The following is an 18,255-nucleotide window of genomic DNA, read 5'->3' on the forward strand; positions in this document are numbered from 1 at the left end:
CCAGGGCTTGAAGCTCCCTGACTCTACGAGCTGAAGTAACAGCCACCAAGAAAATGACCTTCCAGGTCAAGTACTTCAGATGGCAGGAATTCAGTGGCTCAAAAGGAGCTTTCATCAGCTGGGTGAGAACGACATTGAGATCCCATGACACTGGTGGAGGTTTGACCAGGGGCTTTGACAAAAGCAAACCTCTCATGAAGCGAACAACTAAAGGCTGTCCAGAGATAGGCTGACCCTCTACACGCTGATGGTAAACACTGATTGCACTAAGATGAGCTCTTACTGAGTTAGTCTTAAGACCAGACTCTGATAAGTGTAGAAGGTATTCAAGCAGGGACCGTGTAGTACAAGAAAAGGGATCTAGGGCCTTGCTGTCACACCAGACGGCAAACCTCCTCCAATTAAAAGAATAACCCTTTTCATGGAATCTTTCCTGGAAGCAAGACTCGAGAGACACCCTCTGAAAGGCCTAAAGAGGCAACTTCTAAGTTCTCAACATCCAGGCCGTGAGAGCCAGAGACTGGAGGTTGGGATGTAGAAGCGACCCCTTGTTCTGACTGATGAGGGTCGGAAAACACTCCAATCTCCACAGTTTTTCGGAGGACAAGTCCAGAAGAAGAGGAAACCAGATCTGACGGGGCCAGAAAGGTGCTATCAGAATCATGGTTCCACGGTCTTGCCTGAGTTTCAGCAAAGTCTTCCCTACTAAAGGTATGGGAGGATACGCATACAGAAGACCTGTCCCCCAATGAAGGAGAAAAGCATCTGACGCTAGTCTGTCATGGGCCTGAAGCCTGGAACAGAATTGAGGGACCTTGTGATTGGCCTGAATGGCAAAAAGATCCACTGAGGGGGTGCCCCATGCTCGGACAATCTTGCGGACAACGTCCATGTTCAGAGACCACTCGTGCGGTTGCATTATCCTGCTTAACCTGTCGACCAGACTGTTGTTTACGCCTGCCAGATACGTAGGTTGGAGAAGCATGCAGTGCTGGTGAGCCCAAAGCCACATCCTGACGGCTTCCTGACACAAAGGGCGAGATCCGGTGCCCCCCTGCTTGTTGGTGTAATACATTGCATCCTGATTGTCTGTTTGAATTAGGATAATTTGATTGGACAGCCTTTAGAGCCTTCCAGATCACTCGTAATTCCAGGAGGTTGATCTGAAGATATGTTTCCTGAAAAGACCAAGCTCCTTGAGTGCAATGCCCATCTACATGAGCTCCCCACCCCAGGAGGGAGGCATCCGTCGTTAGCACTTTTTGTGTGGCTGAGAAATTTGGAATGGATGTCCCAAAGTCAGATTGGAGCGAATGGTCCACCAGTGTAGGGAATTGCAAAAATCGGTGGAAAGATGGATGACATCCTCTAGATCCCCTGTAGCCTGAGACCACTGGGAAGCTAGGGTCCATTGAAATGATCTCATATGTAAACGTGCCATGGGAGTCACATGAACTGCGGAGGCCATGTGGCCCAGAAGCCTCAACATCTGCTGAGCTGTGATCTGTTGAGATGTCCGAGCTGAGGACACTAAGGTCAGAAGATTGTCTGCCCTTGCCTGAGGGAGATAAGCTCGAGACGTCCGTGTGTTCAACAGAGCTCCTATGAATTCCAACTTCTGTACTGGAACCACGTGGGACTTGGGATAATTGATGACAAACCCCAGCAGCTCCAGCAGTTGAATAGTAATCCGCATGGATCGTAGTGCTCCTGCCTCCGAGGTGCTCTTTACCAGCCAATCGTCGAGATAAGGGAATACATGCACTCCCAGTCTGAGTAGCGATGCTGCGACAACTGCCAGGCACTTTGTAAAGACCCTTGGCGCAGATACTAGACCAAAGGGTAGCACACAGTACTGAAAAATGCTGAGTTCCCAGTTGAAATTGGAGGTACTTCCTGTGAGCTGGAAGTATCGAGATGTGGGTATAGGCGTCCTTTAAGTTCAGAGAGCACAGCCAATCGTTTTCCTGAATCATGGGAAGAAGGGTGCCCAGGGAAAACATCCTGAACTTTTCTCGGAGTAGGAATTTGTTCAGGGCCCTTAGGTCTAGGATACGATGCATCCCCCCTGTTTTCTTTTGCACAAGTACCTGGAATAGAATCCCAGCCCTTCTTCCCCTGGTGGAACGGGTTTGACCGCATTGGCCTTTAGAAGGGTGGAGAGTTCCTCTGCAAGTACCTGCTTGTGCTGGGGGCTGAAGGATTGAGCTCCCGGTGGGCAATTTGGAGGTTTTGATTCCAGATTGAGAGCGTACCCTAAACGGACTATTTGAAGAACCCACCTGTCGGAGGTTATAAGAAGCCACCTTCGGTGAAAAAATAGCAACCGCCCTCCAACAGGCAGATCGTCCGACACGGATACTTTGACTGCGGCTATGCTGCTCTGGAGCCAGTCAAAAGCCCGTCCCTTGCTTTTGCTGGGGAGCCAGAGGGGCCTTCGGCGCACGCCGCTGACGAGAGCAAGCCTGCTGGGAGCAAGCGTGAACAGGCTGTCGAGAACCAAAAGTGTACCTACACCTATTATAGGCATAAGGAGCACCCCTCCTCCCTCCAAAAAACCTCCTAGAGGAGGAGGAGGTAGTAGCAGAAGGCGGGAGAGAGAATCCATAGCATCATGATGCTTCTTGAGGGTATCGACCATATCCTCAACCTTCTCTCCGAAAAGGTTATCCCCCCGGCAAGGAACATCCGCCATTCGCTGCTGGGTCTTCTGATCCAGGTCAGAGACATGCAGCCATGAGAGTCTGCGCATCACTATACCTTGAGCAGCTACTCAGGATGCAGCATCAAAAGTATCGTAAGCTCCCCTGGCCAGGAATTTGCGACATGCCTTCTGCTGCCTGACCACCTGGTGAAAAGGTTCAGCAAGCTCCGAAGGGAGAGCTTCAACTAAACTGGACAGTTGCCTCACCGAGTTCCGTAAAAGAATGCTGGTGTACAGCTGGTATGTTTGGATCTTGGTGGTGAGCATTCCAGTCTGATACGTACGCCTCCCAAAAGAATCCAAGGTCCTAGACTCTCTGCCTGGGGGCGCCGAGGCATAGTCTCTAGTGCTCTTGGCTCTTCTAAGAGCACAATCCACCACCATAGAATTGTGAGGAAGTTGGGCCTTCATCATCACAGGCTCACCATGGACTCTGTACTGGGACGCGGAATTCTTGCTAACAACTGGATTAGAGAGAGGGCAAGACCAATTCCGCCACAATACTTCCCTGAGCGTATTGTGCAGGGGGGCCGTTGCAACCTCTGTAGGCGGAGAAGGATAATCCAGGACCTCGAACATCTCCGCCCTGGGCTCATCCACAGCCTCCATGGGAAATGGAATGTCCTTAGACATTTCCCTCACAAAAGATGAAAAAGTAAGACTCTCAGGTGGAGACTGTCTGACTTCAATAGGCGGAGTAGGATCAGAAGGAAGCCCCTGGGAGTCTTCCTCCAAAAAATACCTGGGGTCTTCCTCCTCTTCCCATGAGCACTCCCCTTCGGTATCGGACAGACGCTCTCGAAGAGCAGCCCGAACAGTCTCGACCTGGAGGATCGACATCCTCGTGGGGGGTGTCGAGAAGTCAACTCCTGCCTGGACTCCGGCGAAGCTTCCTCCACCGATGTCGGAGAGTCAACCCAGGTGGTAACCGACTCTGGTACCGCAAGCGGCACCAAAGGCAGGGACCTCCTCACAGAAGATGGGCCAGACGCCGTCTCAGCAGTAGGTATGGGAGGCGCAAGCACCTCCAGTACCGAAGCAGGCTGACGAAGCAGACCTTCCAGAATCTCTGGAAGAATGGCCCTGATACGCTCATCGAGAGCTGCCATCGGAAAAGGTTGGGGGCCGGTGGAGGAGTCGGTGCCAGAATTTGAAGGGGCTCGAGAGCCGGTACCTGGCTGCCAGTCGACCAACGCATCGGCACCTCCTGAATGGAGGGTGAGCGGTCCTCCCGGCACCAACGCTTCTCGGGGGCCGACTCCCTCGGCTCCCCGGAGCTCTCGGTACCATGTCTGGAAGGAGATTGATGGCAATGCTTCTTCGCCTTCGCTCGACACCCATCATCGACACTCCTCGATACCAATGAGGACCTGGAATCCTCACGCCTCCTCGGGGCCGGGTCCGACGAAGGGCGGTCCCAGGGGGCCTGCATAGCAGTAGGCCTCGAGACAGGTGGAGACCCACTCGATGCCTCGCTGCTCCCAGCTGTAAGTGGTCTCTCGGCAGCTATTACCTGGTCTCTCGGTGCTGCCTCCCTCGATGTCGATGCCGCTGACCTCAGTACCGATATCGATGCCAACGTTGAAGGACCGGACCAATCTGGAAAAAGCCGCTCGCGCTGAGCCTCCCGAGATACCTGGGTCCTCTTTTTCACCAACTTACACAGCTTACAAGCATCCGGAAGATGATCGGGCCCAAGACACTGAAGGCACCACGCGTGAGGGTCAGTACACGAGATGGTCCGGTTCCAGCCAGTACAGAGTTTGAAGCCGCTGGGAGCCCTCGAGGACATGGACGGAAAAATAGCGTCCGCGAAATTAAACGACTCAATTGTGCCAAGGGAAAAGGCACAGAAAAAAGGGAAAAAACTCGGCTGAGCGGCCTGAGGACGGCAACGAAAAAAGAAAGGAAACTTGAAGTGGGAATAAAACTAAGAAAACAAAGGAAAAAGAAGTCTTTTTTTTTTTAATTTTGAGGAACAAGGAAAAAAAGACAAGAAGGAGCGTGTAAACGCAAAAATTCACAGTCTCCTGGGCAAACGAAGGAGAACAGTCTGAAAAAACAACCCTCCTCAAGCGCGGAGAAAAAGAAACTAGTTGGTCATGCTCACTTCACTGGCGGGAAGCGGCTCGCGCATGCGCGATGCGTTCAGGCCCGCGCAGGCGAGCACGCTTCAAACTTTTAGGTTTTTTCTACTGGAGTTCCGGTTGCCTGGGCCGTCGCGGACGACGACCCACTCGTAAGAAGATGGAGCCTGCTTGTCCTCGGAGAATGTGTGCCTAACACAGCTAAAAATGGAGTAGCGTGGGTGCTCAGGTGTCCTGCAGTAACTTTGAAATGTGTGTGCACTAACCACAAGCTATAATATATTTCAAGTTTTTTTGGAGGGAGCATGCCTATGCCAAGCAGCTAGTGCATCTACATTACTGCAAGCTAACTGGTTAGTGCAGGAATATCGTCTGAATTACTACTGCCTGCAACATGGGTGGTGCTCAGTGTTCACATGTCAATTTGCAGAAATTGCCATGGGCTAATGACAACATCAGCACCTGGCCATTAATGGTAAAAATAGAAAATCAGCTATTTTACGGCTGTGGTAAAAACGGTCTTAGTGAGCGGAAGAAACCCTTCTAAGGGTGTGCTAAGGCACTTTTTGCTACAGCTTAGTTAAAAGGACCCCTAAGTTTTGCTAGGTGCATGAAAATTAGTATATATGGCTTTTAATGGTGGGTGGGGTCACGGGTGCCGAGACCACGGTGGGCAGAAGCGGTAGCCGCTCTGTACTCTTTATTTCTAATTTTCTGGCTCTGCGATCCCTTTCCTGTTAATAGATTAGCGTTCCTTTCCTTATTGATTTTTATAAAGCATTTTGCTTTCTGAATAGTGAAAGGCAGTATAGGAAGAACTAACAAACATATTTGGCATTTTTGTATTGTGAAGAAAAGTACTTGTGCTTAGGTGCAGACTATGAGACGTACATGCTTGTGTTCAGGGCTTCTGTGATCATTCTTCCAGCCAGAGCATATAGATCCAGTCCAGAAAACAGCTGGTTAGAGAAATGAGGATGGCCTGGGAAATGAAAAGGAACAGACATGTGAGATTAGCAACTTCCAGAGCAAGAAAAGTTCGTTATTTATTTATTGCACTTGTATCCCACATTTTTCCACCTATTTGCAGGCTCAATGTGGCTTACAAAATGTTACGACATATACACATCTATATCAATAAATCCCACCTTGAACGTTCTGAAGCTCACTCCAAGGCAGAGAAGCACAAAAATCCTGTAGTCTTCATAGGCTAGGACCAGTCACCCTCACTCATAGACCCGCCCTCAGCCACGCCCCATCTGTACATAAAACGCTACCTCAACATTCTGAAGACAACCTGCTGAAGCCATGTGCAAAATCCCTACACAGTTCGTTAGTTCATGGTGGTGAAGCCATCCAACTCACCATGTCTCTCTGCCCCGCCCTCGAGGGTGGAACACAGAGAGTAAAGGGATCCATAAAGGCACCCCTACCAACTGGCAACCCCCTCCAACAAACAACGACCTAGGCAGGGGGAGTGTTTCCGTACTCCTCCCCCTGCCTAGGAATCGCTACAGACTGCTGGCAAACTCCCCAACCACATGACCACAAAAGCCACCCGCAACCCCCCCCCCCCCCCCCCACACACACACACAAACACATACACACACATAAACACACACACACAAACACACACACACAAACACATACACACACATAAACACACACAGAAACACACACGCAAACACATACACACACAAACGCAAACACACACACACAACGCAAACACACACACATAAACACACACGCAAACGCACACACACAAACGCACACGCAAACACACACTGTATATATATGGCCACCCTTGCTCTCAGTAAAATACAGGTCAATGGCTCAGGCTAAAGAGCTAGGCCTCTACAAGCAAATGGCTCATAATAAGAGCTGGGCTTCTCTTAAAAATCCAAAGTCATCTCTGATACAAAATACATTTTTCTGCAGCACAAGCTGAACTGAGTTCTCAGGGAGCTGGCACGGGAGGAGGTCTTTTGCTCTTATAAACATGCCTGGGACTGGCATCAGTGAAGAGTCATGAAAGATGTTTTGGGCTAATGAAAGTAGATAAGGGGGTAGATGTACGTAGTTAGAGAGTACTCAGAGGGAGGGGGAGCTGGGAATAGCTGAGAAGAGCAGAATGACCGATGAAGTCATCTCGCCACCTGTGCTTTGCACCCCTTTTGTGTATAGTTGGAACCTGGGACCTAATGAAGTCACCCTTATCGGTTCCTTATCAACTGATAAGGGATAGCAAGTTCTGCTGACAAAGCTGGATCCCATTGGAATCCATTGGGTTGAGACAGTATAAAGGAAGCACCCCGAGAAGTGTAAGACGCAGAAGGAGAGACAGAGAGAGAGAGACAGACGCAGATACAGAGGCAGATGCAGATGCTGATGGAGGAGAGCTGATGTGTCATGTGATTCTGTTCCACTGTATGATTGACTGAATTGCTGGTATCCTCATTATTGGGTAATGTATCAATGCTAATTAATACTAATAAACTATATCTCTTTAACTAATTGAAACTGGGTTCCTCTTTAATTACAGACTTAGCTACGGCTGAGCCTGTACTGAACTGCCATGAGCAGATTCAAGGTTGGGAAAGCTAGATATTTGGAGGGCATATGTAACTTTGCCCAGAGAGAGATGAGACGGGCCACTGCTTCCGCTGCTTGATTAGCAAAGGCAGATTCTGAGAAAATAAACAACACACACAAATGCACACACACAAACACACACACACACAAACACAAACACACAAATGCAAACACACACGCAAACGCACACACAAACACACACACAAACACACACGCAAACACACAAACGCAAACACACACACATAAACACACACACACAAACACACACACACACACAGAAACACACAGAAACACACACACACACAGAAACACACACACACAAACACACATACACAAACAGCCTCGACGGTGCACCTCTAAGTGCCCCCCGCCACATCGCCACAACAACCTGTGCAACGGGGCATCAGAAAGCCCCTCCCCCCTTCCCTCCTCGCCGCATGACCCAAACCCTCCCCCGCCGCTTCACCAAGCCCCTCCCCCCCCACATCGACCGCCTTGCCACCCGTGACTGCTAATACAAACTCTGTCCGGCGGCTGCTGCTGCTTCTATTCAGCAGCAGCAGCCCGTACATAAAGAAAACAAACAAACAAAAAAACAACCTCCTAAAACGCACCTCCGTGGAGAACCATCTCACATTGGCTGACGTCTCTGCAGCCGCTCCTCCTCTCCCCTCAACGTCAGTGCCCCTGCCGGAAGACCCTGGAGAAATGCCGAGACGTCAGAGGGGAGAGGAGGAGCGCATGCTGAGACTTCAGCCAATGTGAGATGCTTCTCAACGGAGGTGCATTTTAGGAGGATTTTTTTTTTTGTTTTCTTTATGTACGGGCTGCTGCTGCTGAATAGCAGAAGCAGCAGCCGCCGGACACAGTTTGTATTAGCGGTTGCGGGTGGCTGATGAGGGGGGGAGGGGCTTGGTGATGTGCCACGGTGGGGGGGTCGGGTGATGCACGAAGTGGGGGACAAAGGGCTTTCTTTGGGTGCTGCGCCGGCTGGGGGGGAAGGGGGGGTCTCGCTGGACATGGGTGGCTGGAAGGAAGCAGGGGGAGGGGAGGGGAGGGTCACTGCACATGGGTGGCTGCAGGGGGGGGGGCAGGGAACAGGGAGATAGGGATGGGGCTCCACACACCACATGGGTGCCTGTAAGGGGGACAGGGGATACAGGACGGACACTGCAGGGCGAGCAGCGGGACAGAAGGGTTGGTGGTCATCAGGGGGGACAGGTGGGTCGATGGACATGGCTGGCCAACATGGCTGGCCACAGGGGAGGAACAGGGAAAAAGGAGAGGAGTGTCCTCAGACATGGGTGGCTGCACTGGAGAGGAGGGTCGCTCGACATGGGTAGCTGCAGGGGGGGCAGGGGGACAGAAGGGTCGCTGGACATGGCTGGCTGCAGGGGGGACAGGAAAGAGAGGAGGGACGCTGCACATGCGTGCCTGCAGGGGGACAGGAGGGATGCTGAGGGGGGGGGGCTGAGACCACATGGGTGGCTGCAGGGGGAGCAGGGGAGACAGGAAGGACGCAGCAGGAGGAGAGGAGGGTTGATGGGCATGGGTGGCTGCAGGGGGATGCTGGACATGGGTGGCTGCAGGGGGAACATGGGGAGAGGAGGATCGCTGCACATGCCTGGCTGCAAGGGGGCAGAGGAGAGGGAGGGGGTTCCTCACACCACACACGCAGTCACTCATTCTCTGTCTGCCACATACACTCTCACTCACACACTCACTGTCTTTGTCCCTCTCTCTCACACAGTGTCACACAGAAACACAAACACTGTCTCTCACACACTCTCTCTCTCGCACAAACACATACACTCTGTCTCTCTCTCTCTCACATTCTCTCTCTGACACACACGCTCCATCTCTCACACACGCTCTTTCTGAAACATACACTCCAAGGAAAACCTTGCTAGCGCCCGTTTCATTTCTAACAGAAACGGGCCTTTTTTTACTAGTTACAGAATAAAAATTTCAAAATATAGATACAGATAGGTGCATAAGAATATCATAGCAATCATATTAACGGAATAATAATTTTACAATTGTTTCAAATAAGAGTGCATAAGTAAATCACATAGGATTGGAAGTGGATTGATAGATAAACATAACATAACGATATCAGGACAAGATATAATATTCATTCATGAGGATGTGATTAAGATGAACAAATAAGAGGGTTCCATAGTAGTTGTAATTGGAATAATTTGGGAGTCAGATCGTTATGGGGAATCTTTTTTGTACGTCTTTATGAATAAGTAAGTCTTTAGTAATTTTTGGAAGGTTGTCAAGTCGTGTGTTGTTTTTATGGCGATCGGTAATTCATTCCATAGTTGTGTGCAGATGTATGAGAAACTAGATGTATGTATAGATTTGTATTTAAGTCCTCTACAGTTGGGATAGTGTAGGTTTAAGCAGGTGCGTGATGAACTTTTCTTATTTCTCTCTGGTAAGTCAATTAGGTCTGACATGTAGGATGGGGCATCTCCATAAATGATCTTATGAACCAAGGTACATATCTTGAATGTAATACGATCCTTCAGTGGGTTGGCACTTTCATATTTCGCCTTACCGAATATCAATCTGGTTGCGGTGTTGTGGGCTGTCTGGAGTTTCTTGATGGTTTGTACCTTGCATCCCATGTATAAGGAATTACAATAGTCCAGATGGCTCAAAACCAATGATTGCACCAGTTCGCAAAATGTCTCTCTTGGGAAGAAAGGTCTTGCTCTTCTAAGCCTCCACATTGCATAGAACATTTTCTTTATAACATTTTTTACATGGCAATCCAGATTAAGATTGCAATCAATTGTTACGCCTAGGAGTTTCAGGGTGTCCGCAACAGGGAGAGTGTGGTTTGGTGGTTTATGTTGGGATAATTGATCTTATTATACTGCGATGGTAGTATTAGGCATTGTGTCTTTTCTGTATTCAACTTTAGTTGGAAAGCATCTGCCCATGAATTCATAATTTGGAAGCTTCGATTTATTTTGTCTGCAATTCCTTGTGTCATTTTTAAATGAAATATATATCGTCACATCATCAGCATAAATGTATGGATTTAGGTCTTGGTTGGATAATGCTTTGCCCAATGGTAGCATCATTAGGTTGAAGAGAATCGGAGAAAGCGGAGATCCCTGAGGCACACCACATTCAGGTCTCCATGGTGATGATATGATCGATTTAGATATTACCCGGTATGTTCTTGTTGTTAGACAGAAACAAAAAAAGGCAAAGATCTGCCACAGAAATAGCAAATCAAAAGAAAAAAAGCAGATCAAAAAAGACAAAAAAATAGAACAGGAGGGTAACAGAAGAAGTGGTTTATTACAAGTTACCCAATGTTTTAACTGATATTTTTCTCCTGTAACAGGGTGTTCAAAACATTTTGTTTTCAAATTGCCTGGACACACAGAACAATTTAAGCAAGGGTAATGACCCCTTACTCTATCCTTATAAAGTGGGACTGGTAATGCTGATGGTGACAAAAAATCCTTCAAATTCTTATTTCTTTTGTATGCTATCATCAGTTCTTTATTTGCAAAAAATGGAATGTTCTGGATCAATGGCCAATGAGATCTTAATATTTTAATGATATCAGAAGATAGATAATCATAATATAAAGTGCAAATAACCTTTTGGTCATTATGTTTCTTTTCCTTATTCTGCAAAAGGTCTTTTCTATGTACCTGTTTTGCTCTTACTATACCTTTTTCAATATATTTTACAGGATAGCCTCTTTGCGTAAATCTATAAGCCATTTCTCCTATTTGCCCTTTATAATCACGATCCTCTGAACATAATTTTTTTACTCTTAAAAATTGGCTGTAAGAAAAAAAAAATAAAAAAAAAAAAAAAAATAAAAAATTGGCTGTAAGGAAGATTACACTTTAAGGCATGACTATGACAGCTATCAAAATGTAGGAATTTGTTCTTATCAGTAGGTTTTCTATATAGTGAAGTAATAAATCTACCAGATTCTAACTGAATTTTAATATCTAAAAATGAAATTTCCTTTCTACTGTAATTAATCTGAAATTTCAAATTGCTATCTCTTGTATTAAGCCATTTGAAAAAATCCATCAACCGTGATTCACTACCAGCCCAGACCACAAAAATATCATCAATGTATCTTCGCCAAAGCATAATATTCTCTGTGAAATTATTATTCTGCAAGAATTTCTCTTCAAAACATGCCATAAACAGATTTGCTAATGAAGGTGCTACCATTGCACCCATGGCGGTACTTTTTACTTGTTTGTAAAAAGTACCTTCAAAAAAGAAATAGTTTTCTTTCAATGCTATAGTGATAAGTTCCATGATAAACTCAGTAGGTATCCTTCTAAACGTGTACACACCTATTTGATAATGCTTTCCTAATCACATCTAGAGCTTCATCCGGCGGGATATTAGTGTAGAGAGACTCCACATCAAATGTAACAAGAATGATATCTTTATTTTTAATTTTTAGATGTTCTAATATGTTAATGATGTGTGCTGAGTCTCTAATATATGAGGGAATAGATGGAATGAGAGGTCTTAAAAATACATCTGTAAATTTGGAAAGTGGTTCCAAAAGAGAGCCTATGCCTGACACAATAGGTCTCCCTGGAGGGTTAATCAAGGATTTGTGAATCTTTGGGAGTATATACATAGCTGGGATGCGTGGATGTTCTACTCTAAGAAAAATACCTTCTTTGGTTGTCAGAAAACCAGCTTCAAGCCCAATATCAATGAGAGAATCAATCTTGTTTTAAATTACTGGTTGGATCTTTAGATAAAGGTAAATAAAAAATTTTGTCTTTTAATTGTCTCTTAATTTCTTCAATGTATTGATCTTTATCTAATAGCACAACTGAACCCCCTTTGTCTGCCTGTTTAATCACAATACTGTTACCTTTCTTCAATGTCTCAATTGCTTTCTTCTCATTTTTAGAGATATTAAAGAATGGATGTTTATTCTTATTTTCCAAAATCTCAATGTCCCTAATAACCATTTGTTCAAAAGCTTGTATCATGGGATTGATTTGGGCGGGAGGCATCCAAACACTATTTTTCATAATTACAGATTCATTCTTTTCGTATACATGTTTTTTTTTTTTTTTTTTTAAAGTAAATTTTATTGATAACTCAAAGTAAGCATACACAATAATGCCAACTTACAAACAATAAAATACTATGCATGAACCATACAGCTTATAAACTACCCATACCCCCCCATCACTCCCCTCCCCTTCCCATCCCCTCCATCCCACCCCTGTACCACTCAAATTCCAAAAACTCCGTATAAATTCAAGGAAGTACAACAGTACCAATAATCCAGAACTGTTTAGCAGGCTACAGATTATGTGGTGACCCCTGTACTCTATGGAAAGCAGCTTATTACAAAACAGAGAGAAGGTGGAACCCCTCCTCCCCACCCACCCACTCCACAACCAAGATCAACATGCATTAATAAGTAAACTCCGACCCCTTGGACTTAGAATCTGAAGATAAGGCATCCAGATCTGAAGAAATTGTTTTCTACGTTTAGGCGACATCTTGGATTCTCTAGCCTCCCAAGATGCTAAAAGGTGCACCTGATTACGCCAATGCCAGTAAGCGGGCGCTTCCGAAGAGGTCCAATATTGCATTATACACTTTCGAGCTACCAAACTCAGCTTTCTGCATAGCAGAGTTGCAGGAGTACTCAAAGAGGCAAAAGCCCGTGGATGGTCTAGCAAAAACTGTCCCTCCGTGCCCTCAATTTTATTCCCAAGTTTGATCAAAAACCCCCGGACCCGCTGCCAAAATGCTCGCACCCCTGGACACTGCCACAACGCGTGGTAGAAGGAACTATGACCCCCCCCCCCACACTTAGAACAAGCAGCATCAACCGTCTCTAACACATGAGCCAACTGCGCTTTAGACATGTAACCCCGAAGAACTATTCTATACCCGCATTCTCTCAACCGTTCATCCGTTACTAATAGGCGAATGCCTTTTAAAGTAGTCTCCACATTCCATGAAGTCAATGAGGACCCCAAATCCTGTTCCCACTTATGCTTAAGACCCTCATATGTTCTCCGAGGCCTACACTTAACCAGTGCCCCAAACAAATCAGAGTCCGAATGTCTAGCAGTTTTCATCCCTTCAAAACAACTTCGGACCTGGTCCCCCAATCGACCCCTCAAAGAAGCCTGATGCAAGGACTTCATATAGTGCGTGACCTGCGTATAAGCAAACCTGTTACCCCAGGCTACTCCCACCTTGTCTTGTATAGCCTCAAATGGCAACAACTCCCCATTATTCTGCAACAAATGTTCTAAACGCGCAACTCCCTGCTGTCCCCAGGCACCAAAAATCGGATTGTCCATCCCTGCCTGAAACGCTATATTTCCTACTATCGGCAATAAGTCCGTGATATACGGTTGTCCCCCCAGTTGTCGCACCCACCACTGCCATACCTCACGAAGTGGCTGTAACAAAATGCTGGTTTTAAATCTAGGGGGTACCCTACTTCGAGGCAAATGAAGAAGCGTCATCACATCATATGGAACAAAAAAGGCCTTTTCTAAATTTGTGGGTGTGTAAAAATGAGTCGATTCAATCCAGTCCCCCAGATGACGCAATAAACACGCCTGATTATATAAGAACAAATCTGGGAAACCTATGCCACCCTGCTTCCAACTCCCAACTAACATTTCCTGACTGAATTTTGGCTTTTTCCCGGCCCAACAAAAACGACTAAAAAGTCGCGATATCCGTTTCAGATCTTTCTGCAACAATCGGACTGGCAAAGTTTGCAGAACGTACAGCCACCGGGGAAACAACGTCATCTTTATTAAATTTATACGCCCCATTAATGACAAAGGGAGATGCATCCAAGCATCTAACTTAACCTTAGTGTCATCTAACAGAACCTTTAAATTTATTTGATAGAGTACAGAGGTATCCATGGCAAGCCGAACCCCCAAATATTTGAAAGATTCATCAGCCCACCGCAGTGGGAACTCAGGTCCCCAATCCCGCTGGTGTACTTCTGGGGAGGCCAAAACTTCAGACTTGTCCAAATTTAACCGAAAGCCAGCATAGTCCCCATATTCTCGAAACGTCTCCAACAATGCCTCTAACGATTCCCTTGGGTTCGTGAGGTGTACCAAAAGATCATCTGCAAAAGCAGCGACCTTGAACGTTTGAGACCCCACATGTACACCCTTAACCATGGGATTCTCCATAATATCTCTTATAAGGGGATCCAATGTCAAAACAAAAAGAAGTGGTGATAAAGGACACCCCTGCCTAGTGCCCCGCCGGATGGGAAAACTCTCCGATTCAAGCCCGTTCACCAATAATGTTGCACTGGGATTGGCATACAGTACACGGACCGCATCAACAAACCACCCAGAGAATCCATAACATTCTAAAGTATCAAAAAGGAATTCCCAGTGAACCTTATCAAAAGCTTTCTCCGCATCAAAGCTAATCAGCAATGACGCCAAGTGTCCCTGCGAGCTATATTCTAAAGAGGCCAAGATCGCTCGTAACTTTTTGCTCACAGCCCTTCCTCTTACAAACCCCACCTGACTGTCATGTAACAGTCGAGACAGCAAGCACCCCAACCTATTTGCTAAAATTTTCGCCAATAGCTTTGTATCATAGTTCAGTAAAGAGATAGGGCGATACGACGTCGGTTCTAAAGGGTCTCTCCCAGGCTTAAGCAACACTATGATCTGTGCTCTGTTCAAACATGAAGGCATCACCTGATTCCCTATTATATGATTCAAAAACCTAGTCAAGGCAGGCACAATTCCGTCCCCCAACAATTTGTAGAATTCCACTCGAAGTCCATCGGGACCCGGGGCCTTTAACAACGGGCTGCGAGATATGACCAAGTTAACCTCATCTTCAGTAATTAACCGATTAAGGCCACCCAACTCCTTTTTTGTGAGTTTCGGCAGTTTAAGATTGTCTAAATATAACTGATTGGGCAGTCCCTCAACATTCGGAGGGGCATACAAAGCTTTGTAAAAAGCTCGGAAGGAATCACAAATAGCCTTATCAGACGTATGGAGACCTCCCCCCTCCCTCCTAAGGGTCAGAATAGTTCTATTCCCTCCCCGCGGCTTAATTAAACGCGCCATCAACTTACCCATTTTATTCCCGTACTTATAAAGCGAATAACGATAGTAGGCCTGAGATTTATGTGCCCTCCTCTGCAATAGCTCATTTAGCGCCGATTGAAGCTCTAACACTCGCTGTTTATGGCTCTCCACATGAGTCTCCCCAAACCGTTTGCGCGCTTGACAAAGTAACTTACTCAATCTTAATATCTCTCTATCTCGTGCCGACCGTACGAAATGCGCGTGGCTGATAATTTCACCTCTAAGCACCGCTTTCGCCGCCTCCCAGAACAAAACCGGATCATCACGATGCTCCTGATTACATTCAGTATACGTTTTCCAACTACCTTGTAGACGACCCTGTAATATTGGATCATGACTGAACTGTAAAGGAAATTGCCATCTAGATCCTTGATGAACCGCACCCCCCGGAACCCACTCCACCTCGACCCACGCATGATCCGACACTGCATAGGGTCCAATGGTTGCCCCACTCACCCCGCCAAACAGCTGACGAGACACCAAAACATAATCTATTCGCGATTGGGTGGAGTGGGCACGCGAAAGGTGGGTATAATCTCTCTCTCCCGGATGTAAAACCCGCCAAACGTCGATGAGATCCACCAGCTGGCACAGCTGCAAAAGTCCCCTGTTATTATAATAGGGGGACGAAGCCCCCGCAGCTGACCTATCTAAGGAGGGATCCCAAGCCGCGTTGAAATCGCCCCCCACCACTATGGCAGTGTGCGGCTGTTTCAGCAGAAAAGTTATCAGGGTATGAAAAAACCCTCGATCGTATTTGTTAGGGGCGTACACATTACAGATTAACAGCTTTTGCCTCCCAACCAATGCCTCCAGAATGACATAACGCCCTGCGGCATCAACCAAGAGCGGGGTAATTGATGATGCTATACCTTTTCTGAACAGCACCGCCACTCCACCCTTTTTCCCCTGTGCATGTGCCGCTATGCAATTCTCAACCCACCAAGTACTGAGTTTGGCATGCTCAACCTGATTCAGGTGAGTCTCCTGAAGAAGTGCAATATCAGACCTCTGCAGGTGCTGCAAAATCTTGGATCGTTTAATCGGCGAATTTACTCCGCCGACGTTCCATGAAATAATGCGTACTATAACAAAAAATGAAGGAATACAATCATTTCCACGAAAAAAAATATATATTGGCAGCCGAAGGGAACAGCCCAGCCCCTGCCCCCTCCAGCCTTTTCACCCAACTCTCTGTCCTGCCGCTCCAAGCCCACCCCCAGGCTCCCGCCCACACAAGATCAGAAAAGTGGTACCCAGTGCTGCCAGCCCTGAAGCATACCCACCCAAGAGCTAGACTCCCGTGTACTGCTATACACCCTCCCTCCCCTCCATCCCACATCCCCCCTCCCCCCACCCCCCACCCCCCCCCACCCCACACCCCCTTTCCCCCAATGCCAAGGCCCACCAAACGGGACCATCACTTCCTACGCCCCTCCCACCTCCCTCCATACAATAAACAAGAAAACATACATCCCCAAGGGTTAGCTGAACAGGTAAGTGCTGAACAATGCCCCCTCACTAGGGGCAGTGCGCAGCACCGTCTCCCCTCAAAAACCCCTTTATGCCAGTGCATTAAACAGCTGAAACAGGAACTCAGCAACCCAACAGAACAATCTTCCTCCACCCGCCTGCATGACCAACAGTGCCAATGCTAAAAAGGAATCAAACAAGTGCAGGTCAGCCCGAGCCACAAGCACTTCGCCCTCCCACACACCAGATACAGTATACAGTAAGGTCCAAGAGTAGCTCAGTAGGCACCCGAAGCTGCTGCTTCCAGCTGCTGTAGAAATTCCTTAGCTGCTCCCGCCGTCTCGTACACTCTAGTGGTACCATTATGTGACACTCGCAGTTTGGCGGGATATAGCAGTATACATGTTTATCCGAAAAAAATCCATAATTCTTAATTTCCTAGTTAATTTAAATAAATCGATGTGTGTGTTGAATGTATTATATTGTGCTGTTGGAACAAAAGACAGCCCTTTATTGAGACTTGAACGCTCATGTTGATTTAATTCCCTTTTAGATAAATTGATAATATTGTCATGTAATGAAGCTGTGTGCCTAACATTTTTTATTTCCAATAATCTTCTATTTGTCTCATTTGTTGGTTCATAGTTTGTCTGTTTGCAAATTGTCTGTTCACTGAATTGTCTCGACCTCTCCTTCCACCTCTCCCTCGTCCCCTTCTCATATAATAAAGTAACCTCCCTCTTTGTTCTTTCGGTAGTACTGATGAATCTGTTGTTGAACCCTTTTTCTAAATTTTCCCTAGCTGAAAAACCTGCTCTGAAAGGTTAGGTCTAGGAGGTGAGGTGTATAAGGGTGCTGATGGATCAAATACTTCCTCATTATCACTTCTTATTCTTTTGGATTTACGTTCAATGACAGGACTCTTCTGCAACGTGTACAGCATTCTGCCAGCTCTGACCTACTGCTCATCTCAGTACCAGGGAGACTCGTTGCCAGTGGGGCACAACCTCTGATCTGCAGTTAACTGTGAGTAAGCGTGCTTATTCCAATAAGGGATGTTTTCGGAGAGATTAGTCTTCAGGTGTCAACTGCTGTGCCAATGTTATATAGCAGCAACAAGTCCTAGAGGCCTGCGTGTATGCAGGTCCCTGGAGCACTTTTAGTGGGTACCGCAGTGCACTTCAGCCAAGCGGACCCAGGCCTATCCCCCCCCCTACCTGTAACACGTGCTGGTAAATGGGAGGCCTCCAAAACCCACTGT

At 46.9% G+C, this 18,255-nt stretch overlaps 1 protein-coding gene across 1 annotated transcript in view; it reads right to left on the bottom strand.

Moving 5' to 3' along the window:
- Positions 1–18,255, bottom strand: part of CSAD (cysteine sulfinic acid decarboxylase) — a 324,205-nt gene that overhangs the window by 230,524 nt on the left and 75,426 nt on the right. Inside the window, exon 3 of the mRNA XM_030198185.1 lies at positions 5,683–5,773. Coding sequence (XP_030054045.1) covers positions 5,683–5,773 — 91 coding nt within the window. The remainder of the gene's footprint in view (positions 1–5,682; positions 5,774–18,255) is intronic.

This window comes from Microcaecilia unicolor, chromosome 3 (assembly GCF_901765095.1).
Source record: "Microcaecilia unicolor chromosome 3, aMicUni1.1, whole genome shotgun sequence".
Classification (NCBI taxonomy): domain Eukaryota; kingdom Metazoa; phylum Chordata; class Amphibia; order Gymnophiona; family Siphonopidae; genus Microcaecilia; species Microcaecilia unicolor.